This window comes from Suncus etruscus, chromosome 6 (genome assembly GCF_024139225.1).
Source record: "Suncus etruscus isolate mSunEtr1 chromosome 6, mSunEtr1.pri.cur, whole genome shotgun sequence".
Taxonomy (NCBI): domain Eukaryota; kingdom Metazoa; phylum Chordata; class Mammalia; order Eulipotyphla; family Soricidae; genus Suncus; species Suncus etruscus.
In genome coordinates, this window is record NC_064853.1 from 72,873,686 (window position 1) to 72,885,876 (window position 12,191).

The following is a 12,191-nucleotide window of genomic DNA, read 5'->3' on the forward strand; positions in this document are numbered from 1 at the left end:
TACAGTCTTCTGTTTATAGGCACTTAGGATATTTTAATATTTTAGCTATTGTGAATAATAGACTTATGAAAATAGGAGTATAAATATTTCTTTAAATTTGTGTTATATTATTCTTTGATAAATGCCTCAGAAGAGTATATTTTTCATGTTTAAGTAATCTCCATACTGTTTCCCACAGAAATTATATCAGTCTGTATTCCTATTGAGATTGTATCATGGCACAATTTTTGGCACATTCTTACCAACAGTGTTTATTTACAACATCTCTTTAGTTTTCTTTTTAAATAGTACTAATATTTATACTTGCAGTATTGCTATACCACCCACCACCAGAGTGTGAAAACTCTTGTACTATTATCCCAATGTCCTTCCCTACATCCCCACTTCCTTCTCCCCACCCTCAGCACCCTCAGATCAGGTCTACTGACCATACCTCAATGTTTATTTCTAATGGGGATTGTGTAATGCCAGACTATATCTCCACATGTGAGCAAAATCATATGGTGTTTGTGTTTTCTGTTTGTTTTTGGGCCACACCCGGTGATGCTCAGGGGTTACTCCTGGCTATGCTCTCAGAAATCACTCCTGGCTTGGGGCACCATGGGACACCAGGAGATGGAACCGAGGTTCATCTTATGTCAGCCACATGCAAGGCAAATGCCTTACCACTTGTGCCACCACTCCAGCCCCTTCCCTCATTTGTGTTTTTCTGACTCACTATACTTACTATGATATGCTCTAATTGCATCCCAGTTGCAGCAGACTGCAATATTTCTTATCATCGCTGAATAGTATTCCATTGCATATATATACCACAATTTCATTATCTACTTATCTTTTCCTGACACTAGGGATTTACACACAAACACACACACACCAATCTTGGCTACTGTAATTTTTGATACACATAGGTATACACGTGTCCTTTTGAAATGTTGTGGTCTTGGGGATGGAGCCTAGGAGTGGAGTAGCAGAGTCATGTGGAAGCTCTGCTCTTGTTGAGGAATCTCCAAAACATTTCTCAAAGAGGAGGAACCAGGCAAGTTCCACTAATGTGAGTTCCTTTTCATCATCACATCCTGATCAGCACTGTTTCCAGACATTTTGATATACACCTTTTGGCTGTACATTTCCCTGATAATCAGTGAACACTTTTTCACATACCTGTTGGGCATCTTTACATCATCTTTAAGGAAATGCCTACTCATTTTCTCTAACTGCTCACTGCCCCTCTTTTTTTATGTTTTTGAGAACACCCAGGTGGTGCTCTGGACTTACTACTGGCTCTGCACTCGGGATAATTCCTGGTGGAGCTTTGGGGGACAATATATGGGGATCAAACCAGGGTTGGCCACATGCAAGGTTAGCACTTGAATCACTGTACTGTCTCTCTCCCACTATTCTGCTTGTTTTTTTTTTTTTTTTTTTTTTTTTTTTTTTTTTTTTTTTGAGATTGTACAGATAGTTTCTCCCAATCAGTAGGAAAAATTTTCAGGTCCCATTTCTTGCACAAAGTAGAAGTCTTTTTTCCCCCTCAAGTCTGCTTGTTTTTTACTTGCCAACGGGATCCTACCCTAAGGACTTTTCTGAGTTTCCAATGTTTTTGCTATAGGTCATTCTTCAGTGTGAGGTGATATCTCATTGTGGATTTGACTGGCATTTTGTTTTGTTTTGTTTTGGGGGGGTCACATCCAGCTGTGCTCAGGGGTTACTCCTGGCTCTACGCTCAGAAAATCGCCCCTGGCAAGGACGGGGAACCATATGGGATGCCAGGATTTGAAAAACCGTCCTTCTGCATAAAAGGCAAATGCCTTACCTCCATGCTATCTCTTCGGCCCCCCGTTGAGCTATTTCTAAGAGTTGAAGTGGGGGTGTTGCTCACTGGGAAAGCATTTGTCTGTACATTTATCAGGGGCTTACTGCCATTTTGTGATGTTTTCTTACTGATTTGTATGTTATTTTCCTCCCTGTTGTTTCTCTTTTCACTTCTGTGATTATTTTTTATCTTCTAAATAAATTTGTTCCGAATCTTTTTTTGCGTGTGTTGGTATTGAGTCATTATCTCTTTCTCTTGTTTGTTTTTTGGGGACAACATCCAGTTGTATTCAGGGCTTATACTCAGTCAGAGATCACTCTAGATAGTGCTTAGGGTACCATGTGTGATGCTGGGGATCTGCCACATACATGCAAGAAAGTGCCTTACCCACTGTATTGTTTCTTGGCTTTATATGCCCTTATTTTCCTTTTGGTTTTTGGGTCACACCCAGCAGCACTCAGGGTTTACTCCTGGCTCTACCCTCAGAAATCGCTCTTGGTAGGCACGGGGGACCATATGGGATGCTGGGATGCAAACCACAGTCTGTTTTGAATCAGCTGCGTGTTAGGCAAACACCCACCACTATCTCTTCAGCTCCCTGTCTTTTATTTATTTATTTATTTATTTATTTATTTATTTATTTATTTCTGGCTGTCTCCTACTACTGTTTGTTTATGCTATGGTATTTCTATTCTCTTTTTTTTTTTGTTGTTGTTGTTGTTGTTGTTGTTGTTTTGGTCTCACCCGGCAGTGCTCAGGGATTACTCCTGGCTCCATGCTCAGAAATCGCTCCTGGCAGGCACGGGGACCATATGGGACGCCGGGATTCGAACCGATGACCTTCTGCATGAAAGGCAAACACCTTACCTCCATGCTATCTCTCCGGCCCTATTTCTATTCTCTTGCTCAATTTTGTGTGTGATTTCCTCTAAGAGGTCTTTATATTGCAGATGGCTAATTTTTTAATGTTTTAATGTTTAATGAGAAAACCTTTATTTCTCTCATCATAGTTAAGCAATTTTTGTCTGTGTAAATATCTTGTGTTGTTGTTATTGTAGAAGTGGGAATGTCATTCCATTCTCTTCTAGACTCAAATTTCAGTTGAAACGCTTTGTAATAATTATTATTTTTATATATACATATATAGTTTTGTTTTAGTTTCTTTGGGTCACACCTGGTGGCACTCAGAGGTTATTCCTGGCTCTTCACTCAGAAATCAGGGCCCACCTGTGGTTGGACACATGCAAGGTGAATGCCCTACTGTTGTGCTATCGCTCTGGCCCATAAAAAAATATATATGTATATATATATATACATATATATATACACATACATATATACTTGATCAACAACTTGATAAATCAACAATTCCTTAGCATGTGTAATTTTGTATTAAAACCTTTTGAGTATTCTGAGTGTCCAGGACATATGTGGTGGTTCTTTCCTGATGAGAGTTCTCAGCTATTACTTCTTTGAATAGTCTCTGCTCTCTTCTTTTCTTTACCTTCTGTAATCCCATAGTGCTGATATCTACTCTTCTAACTGAAGCAGATATTTCTTATGGAAGTACTTTCTTTTTCCTAAGTCTTATTTCTCTCTTCCATTTAAGTCTTAGCTTTTATCTTATGTGATTTTATTTTCAGTTGTCAAGTTTTTCTTCTGCAAGATTTGAATTTAAGTGCTGTCTTGATTGTTAGATTTCCCTCTCTCCCATTTAAGTCTTTACTGTGATTTGATCTTCAATTTCCAAGTCTTTCTTCTATAAGATTTATGTGCGATGTTTTGATTGTTAGCTTTAATTTATTGTGTTCTTCATACTCACCGTTTATTTGGAATTTTAAAATATTTTCTATCTTATTGGTGAGAAAACCCTATGCTTTTATAACTTACTCGATATTATGCTCTTATATTAGTTTAGTTCAGATTTTGTACCTTTTTTCTTAATGGCTTTCTTCAACTTTTTGCTAACTTCTTCAATTCCAATTTGAATTTGCCTTGAATTTGAATTTGTCTTGAATTTGCCCTCTAAGATTGATTTATTGGGGAGTCTCTAGCAGCATGGGGTTCAGCATGGCGGAGGCCTTCTTTTTTGGGGGGGGCACACCCAGCGGTGCCCAGGGGTTACTCCTGGCTGTCTGCTCAGAAATAGCTCCTGGCAGGCACGGGGGACCATATGGGACACCGGGATTCGAACCAAGCACCTTTGGTCCTGGATCGGCTGCTTGCAAGGCAAACGCCGCTGTGCTATCTCTCCGGGCCCGGCGGAGGCCTTCTTAACCAGGCCTGGGGGTGTGTGTGTGTGGGACCTGGGTGACCCCAGCACTCCTCTACCGCCTTGCTCCAGATCTCCAGGGCTTTCCCGGGCCACAAACCTAGGTAAGACAGCGAGGTGGGTCCTTTGGCGGAGCTTAAAGTTACCCTAGGCTTTCCCCCATTACCCATTCGGCTCCTTAGGGAGGGGCTGGGTAAGGGCCCTGAACTTCCGGTCTCCCAGCTTCTTGAAGCAGTCATTGATAATCTCTTAACCAGTCTATATTTTCACATATTTCAAAACCAAAATGCACAGTATCCATTAATAGTACTATCATTGAATTATGTTTTTATGTATGCAGAATGTCCATTTTGTACTCTGCCCTTTTGCACACACCTACAAAAATCATTTTTCTCTTTAACTCTCTCATCCCCTGTCATCATTACTCCACATTTACCCTTTTTAACTTAAGTACTGTAGAGTTCTAAGTCACAGACCAAGTGGTGTCCTGGATTTAACACCCTCCCAACTATTCCAAAAGGTATAAAAATGACACGTATGTCTTCAGCATTTTATGTGTGTGTGTTTTTTTACGGCTATAACTCTTGCTGAATATTTTCTTATACAGTGATGATTCCCCCCCACCTTTTTTTTTTTTTTTTATCTTTTCTTCTCTTTGTGAACTGTTCAATAGGGAATTTGGTGAAAGAGTCCCTCAATTTAATGCTTATGTTTGAACCAAGTCATGGGTATTGTTGGACGTGTTCTTACGCCCCCATATACTCTGATATGCCAGGTGGTTTTATTTCTTGTTTGCATAGGCACATTAAAATGGGAAAATACTATACATACAAATAAGTTCTTATCTAATAGAGATGGAACACACAAATCTTGTAGTGAAATGGAACCTTACACCCTGAATACTGACATAAAGACCTGGCACAGGCCTCAGAAGAAAGGGCATTCTCCATCCACCCCTGATCTAGGGAAGACATCTACGAAACATCCAAGGTTGTCTATAACATCACCTGGAGGGAATCCTCTACCAGGAATCCTCTACCGCTGCCCTGACATCAACCTACTCAAAAGAGACTTCCCTTAATATTGAGAAGACTTAACAACAATGACCTGCTTACAGGACAGGGCTTTCTGTATTGCCCCATAATTGTGAGGTGAAACTAGAGGATACTCACACCAGCCTGACTTCAATATAGGATGTGCAGATTCCAGGATCTTTAATACAGAAACCTGATGCCAACAATAGAGACTGCATGAAAAATAAAACTGTATTGGCACTACAGACAATGACTTGGATTGAATAAACTAGTTTGCCTGGAGCCTAGAATTAGTCTTATGCCAGGAAACTTCAGGGTCTCCTTGTATTTAAGCCATGGCTTTTCCTTTCCATGTCCCCATATTTTGGTGGGCCTATGCAAACAATATTTGCCACTCTAACACCGTTTTTACTGCATTCTTTTGACTCTAACCCTTAAAAATAACCTTAAACTTTTGATGTTAACTTAAACTAATGTGCATGAAAATATAAAAAAATACTATGCCTTCGATGTTTAAGGAGTCACATAAATCTCATGGCTTTAGATTGCTTTGTGTACTGCTAAGAAATGTTATAATGTACTACAATCTGGGGACTTGTGGACAAAGTAATTGTACATGGGTTCTGCTTATTTTTCTTAATGTTCTTTGACTGTAAGTTCAATATTTAGGCATCAGCAAGGGGATTTCTTTTGAGAACTCTGTTTATGGGCGATTGTCCTTCCACTGTAACTTTACCTTCTCCTCTTTGCATCATTGTTCTCATAATCAAAAATAAAAAATTAAAATAAAACAGTATGGTACTGGAATAAAGCTAGACCCTCAGATCAAAAAAAGAGATTGATTTCTTGGGAAAATTCCATCTTATTTTTACAATGGTTGTCTATAGAATTTTCTTTCCTATATAGGCTGTTGTTTTTCTTCTTGCTGGTGGCATGGTGGCATCAGTGTGAGAATTTTCTCTTTTACCTTGGCTATGATGCAGAGGGGAGGTTAGTAGTATTTAAAATTAAAAAAAAACTGTGATGGAGGGACCAGGGGTAGGATGTTTGCCTTGCACGCTGCTGACCCAGGGCAGACCTGGGTTTGATACCTGGTGTTCCATATGGTTCCCTGAGCCAGGATCAATTTCTTTTTTTTCTTTTCAGGAGTGATTTCTGAGCACATAGCCAGGAGTAACCCCTGAGCATCACTGGGTGTGGCTCCACAAAACAAACAAACAAACAAAAAAAACTGTGATTGATCGTTAGATTGCCTGTTGGAAGTGGGTAAGAGAAAAATCTAGATTTCATACAACACATGCAGACCCTTCACTTCCATGGACACTCCTAATACATCTGTGCCAAAAGGCAGTTTTACAGTTCACCTCTGGACCATGATTCAATGGCTGGTCTAGTCCCTAAAGGGGTAGAAGAATTGGAGAACTTAACTTGTCCAACTAACAGTCTAAAATCTTGGGACTCAGTTTGTTTGTTGTTTTGAGGAACTTGAATTGTTTTATAACAGTACTATCTTTGACCTATCTGAAAGTGGGAGTCATTTCTATGGGTTTGAACTGTCCCTTAATAGGTAAGGTCCATCTGAAGTATCAACCTCAGTGATATCCCCCCTCTGATATCCTCCCTCTGATACCATACCATCACACTGTTTCAGATATCCAGATACATGTGTCAAGGGCACACCAGGTTGAGTGGATGAGGTTTTTTTCTGTGAAAGGCAGTTCATTACTGGTTGTACTTCCATGGGATGTGTTGTGCTTCCGTGTACTAAGCTCTATATTGCCATTTTGCCAGAAGTCCTAGTATGCCTTAAAGTCTAATTTTTTATTCAGTTTGGAGCATATCTGGTAGTGCTCAGGGATTATTCCTGAATGTGCTTAGCTTTCTCTCCTGGTGGGGCTCAGGGAACTATTTTTTGAAGCCAGGGATCAAACTGGACTGGGCTGCTGGCAAGGCAAGCATCCTCAGCCCTGTACTTTACCTCGGGCCCCAGTGTCATCTTTGTCTGGGTTCATGCCTCTTCTGGAATGAGAGACCCAGTTCTTGAGGACCTAGAGACAGATATACTGAGGAGTTAATATGGTTCCTGGAATTTTGTGAGCTACTACTCCAGCTCAAATTTAAAATACTTTTTTTGGGGGAGGGTACCACACCCAGCAGTTCTCAGTGGTTACTCCTGGCTCTTCACTCAGAAATCTCTCCTGGCAGGCTCAGGGGACCATAAGGAATGCCAAGAATTGAACCTGAGTCCATCCCTGTTTAGCCACATCCAAGGCAAATGCCCTACTGCTGTGCTATTGCTCTGGCCAGTATGATAGTTTTGGGGGCCACACCCAGTGGTGCTCAGGGGTTACTCCTGGCAGGCTTTGCGGGATCATGTGAAATGCCAGGGATTGAACCCAGATCTGTCCTGGGTTGGCCATGTGCAAGACAAATGCCCTACCTCTGTGCTATCACTCTTGTCCCAAATTTAAAATACTTTTAAGTACATTCTCAAAACCCTATTGCGTGCTTCTTAAAGGCTACCACCTAAGGCAGGGGTGGCGAACAAGTTCGACACAAAGGGCCAAAATTTTAAACTGTGAGAGTCAGAGAGCCACACCACACAGTGACCTGCCAAAACAGACAAACACTCACAAAAAGCATCTAATTTTAATAATAATCTATTAAACACATATTGCATTTTGCCATTTTGAGTGAAGGTAAAACTCCTGCAGTGATGGCGAGGGTGTACTGCGTCCTACACACTAAGAACTAATGGCAAGATGTGACCCAACATGTGACACAAGGGTCCTCCCTGCTTGCTGGCACATGCAGTTGTCTCCGAGGGATGGGAGATGAGAGGACGCAGCCTGGGGGCAGGACTGCGTGCTAGGAGATCTCTCCTCAGAGGTCTCTCCTCAGAAGCAGCAGAACAAAATCCAAACTTATCAAAGAGTCACAGTATACAAAATAATGATAAGAGGCAATGAGCCACATTCATTTTGGCCAGGAGCCGCATGCAGCTTGAGAGCTGTGTGTTCACCACCTCTGACCTAAGGGGTGACTGAACACAGTTAGAGGATATCTAGGCACCTCAAAAATGACACCTGAAGGGTCTCTCAGTTTTTGAAAATCCTGTATCAGCTTTTATAGAAAAACAACCCCCCAAGCCTAGCCACTCTTAAACTAAGTTTCTAAACAAATTATGACTAAAATTTACCTAAACATGGCTATTTAAAAGTATTCAACACCTCAGCCCTGACCTCCAGCATTGTTAACTACCACTTTTTGTTTGCTTGTTTTATTTTGGGGCCACATCCAGCAGTGCTCAGAGGTTACTCCTGGCTCTGCACTCAGAAATTACTCCAGGAAGATTCGAGGGACCAAACTCGGGATCGAACTGGGGTTGACCACGTGCAAGGCAAATGCCCAAATCGATGTGATATCATTTAGCTCCATTAAGTACTACTTAATAGGTTTAAGTGGTACTTAATGGATTTAAATCCCACTTAGTGGGATTTAAGAAAAATAAAAGATAGTATAGTAATATTATCCAAAGACAATAGAGATGAAGTTTGGAAGGACCAGCCCATGATATGAAGCTTACCATAAAGATTGGTGAATGCAGTTAGAGAAATAACTACACCAACAACTATTATGACAATGGTAGTGAATGAGAGAAATAGAATTCCTGTCCTGGAGACTGGCAGGAGGGTGGGGGAGAAAGAAGATGAGGGGCATTAGTGGTGTGAAAATTGAACTGGTGAAGGGGAATGTTCTTTTCTATAACCGAAACCCAACTACAAACATGTTTGTAACATTGGTGCCTAAAGATATTAAAATAAATAAATAAAAAGTACCACTTTTATTAGGCTAATTAAGTATTTCCAACAACTTTTTTTTTTTTTTTTTGGTTTTTGGTTTTTGGGCCACACCCAGTAACGCTCAGGGGTTACTCCTGGCTATGCACTCAGAAGTTGCTCCTGACTTGGGGGACCATATGGGACACCGGGGGATCGAACCGCGGTCCGTCCAAGGCTAGCGCAGGCAAGGCAGGCACCTTACCTTTAGCGCCACTGCCCGGCCCCTCCAACAACTTCTTAATACTGGCTTAGTGAGTGGCCTTGTCCCAGTGGGCAAGTCTAGAAAAAAAACTACAAACAGGACAGTCAAGAGGATTCTACTTGGACACTGGTTCAGACCAATCAACTGTAAAAGCCTCATTTCTGAGGCCTCCTTTCTCTCTACATATGCCTATTAATTTCATATGCCTATTAATCTCTTGTAAGGAGAGATAATATACATCAAGATAATGTAAAAAAATGTTCATATTAAAAAAATGCCTCCCCAAATAAACAGAAACATACCTGGCATACATTTCAAAATATTTTAGCTAAAAACAAAAGGGGAAAGGAAGGAAAAGTGGCAAATCCAGATATTTACTGGATAATGGTGATAGGGTTTTCTTGTTCCCTTTTTGAAAAATAGAGAACCAAGGATAAAGTGCACTGAGCTAATGCTTGCCTTGCACTATGAGAGATCCAGCACAGCAGGGGGGAAAAATAGCAATCACAGATTTCTTCAGTTCCTTTAAGTTATGGAAGCACTTCACTTGCTTTACTACAACAAATGTTGATCATTCATGTACAATAATCACACTTTTATTTCTATGCTTGGAAAACATCATTTCTATACTTTGACCTCATGGGTTTTCTTTTTCTTTGTTTTTTGGACACACCCAGCGGCACTCGGGTTAGTCCTGGCTCTGCACTCAGAAATGCCAGGCTTGACGGACCATATGGGATGCCAGGGATCGAAATCAGGTCCATCCCGGGTCGGCTGCATGCAAAGCAAATGCCTACCGCTGTGCTAAGGCTCAGGCCCTGACTTCATGGATTTTCAATTAAGTCCACAAAAGTTTTTAAAGATAGAAAACTCCTAAATGGAAAGAAGCAAGTGTGGAAAAAAAAAGGAAGGAGGCATGCTGTTCCAGTAGCTTACACACTGTGGGGTGGAGATGGAACTGTTTACTAAGGGTACAGATTTTCTTGACAAAGGAGGCTCAAGCTTCTTGAGTGAAGAGAATCAAGCTGGCCTGAGGAGAGCCTCTAGAAGAAAGCTCTTAGCAGGTGGTTCACAGGTTTCTGAAATGAGATTCTAAATGTGCAAGCACAATTTTTTTTTGTTTTGTTTTTTTGTTTTTGGGCCACACCCAGTGATGCTCAGGGGTTACTCCTGGCTATGCACTCAGAAGTCACTCCTGGCTTGGGGGACCATATGGGACACCAGGGGATTGAACCGCGGTCCATCCAAGGCTAGCGCAGGCAAGGCAGGCACCTTACCTCTAGCACCACTGCCCGGAAGCACAATTTTTTAGAGAATATTCTTTGGATTCTAGAAGAAATTCACGTTCCCAAAATAGCTATTGCTTTAAAGCATTTGGGGGGGGGCAGCTTTGGGGTCATGTCTGACTGTGCTCAGGGCTTACCCCTGACTTTGTGCTCAGAGATCACTCCAAGAGAAATTTGAGGAACTGTATGTGGTATTGGGGACCCAACCTCGGTCCTGGTTAGTCATGTGAAAAACTAGCGCCCTACCTGTGATAGGTGGGTCTCCAAATTAATGCTTTTAACTTTTAACTGAAAGTTGGAATGGGAATTGGTAAGATTGAAAGCTCTGGCCATAAGCTATTACAAGAAAACATTTTTATTTGAGAATACAATACTTTTGGAAATGTTCCAACTGGATCTGCAAAAACTTGATTGACAAGCCATCTCCAACATCCACAAATACAACAGTCTAAAGGCCTGCACACATGTTCACCAGCCATGTCTCCATCCAAGAGAACAATCCAAAGAACTGGTTGTCCAACTGTAACAAGCCCAAATCAGCTTCAAAGTCCTGAGAGGAAATAAGATTCTGCAGACACCAGGCTCAGACCCCAGTGAGAAATACATCATAATAAAATAACTGAAATGATGTGTTTACAAAACATTTTCTTCTGACTCTGATTAGTCAGGGAAAGAAACTAAACTTCAGCGCCTCAGTGGTCCCCAACACAGCAGAGGCTGGGGAAGGGCTGGCATCCTTTGATGTGGACATCGCATAGACTCCCATCCTCTCAGGAAGGACATCACACAAATCTTTAACAGCTATCACATTTTCTCATCCTTTACATTAGGGCTGATTCACTCACCAAGAATATCAATGTGAATATTCTTTTACTCTTAGAACTTTCAGTAAGAAGGAGGAGAGCAGCATCTTTCAGTGTCAGTTAACGAAAGGAGTCTCGGGGCTGCTCACAGTTCATCACTGCTTTTCTCACCTCAGCTGAAAGCTCTGAAAAAACATCTCGTGGCAGCCAAAATCAGAATCCACAGTGAAATGCACAATCACTCTCAGGTCTACACAGAGACCATTCTCTAAGGGCCGCTCCATTAAGGGCTTGTCTTCACAGTCAGCGTCGGAGCCTCAGAAAGAAAGCATGTTTGCACTCTGTACTCTCCAAGGGGTAATATTTATCATAAAAATCTAAGACATATTCTTCAGTCTTGAATCCAAACTTCTGGTACAGCAGCATAGCAGGGTTGCTTGCTGAGACGTGAAGGGTCACATCCTTGCCCATGCAGGTCTGCCAGGAGGGTGGAAAAACACAAGATGCAAATGAAAAAAGCCGGAGGGAAAATGAGTAGGTGAAGAAACTCTTTTAAGTGTAGGTAGTGAGTTATGGAAACCAAAGACGAAGGGACTGCAGCTGAGACATTGCAACACCTAGCAACAGCTGGAAACTGAATGACATTTTGTGGCTGACAAACACTGCAGAAAACATTCATCAAGACTGAGAAAACTGATGGCATTTTGGCTGTGTGTACGTGTTTCTCTCTGAAGCAGAGAGCCAAGAAGCATGTTTTATTGTCAATTACTTGATTTATGACTCAATTACATTTATGGAATTTAGGGGGGTATGTCACATCCCCCAGGACTCAGGTAATCAAGCTGCATCAGGGAGTGAGCCCCAGGTTCCCACATGCAAAGCACGTGCTCCAACCTTCAGAGTCATCTCCCAGCCCTCAACTACACTGAAACACAT

At 41.4% G+C, this 12,191-nt stretch overlaps 2 protein-coding genes across 3 annotated transcripts in view; one reads left to right on the plus strand and one right to left on the minus strand.

The window, feature by feature from the left end:
• SNX5 (sorting nexin 5) overlaps positions 1-12,191 on the plus strand; it is a 1,173,556-nt gene that overhangs the window by 940,328 nt on the left and 221,037 nt on the right. The window lies entirely within an intron of this gene.
• KAT14 (lysine acetyltransferase 14) overlaps positions 11,398-12,191 on the minus strand; it is a 41,321-nt gene continuing 40,527 nt past the window's right edge. The window contains exon 10 of the mRNA XM_049774330.1: positions 11,398-11,732. Coding sequence (XP_049630287.1) covers positions 11,559-11,732 — 174 coding nt within the window. The 3' untranslated portion in view covers positions 11,398-11,558. The remainder of the gene's footprint in view (positions 11,733-12,191) is intronic.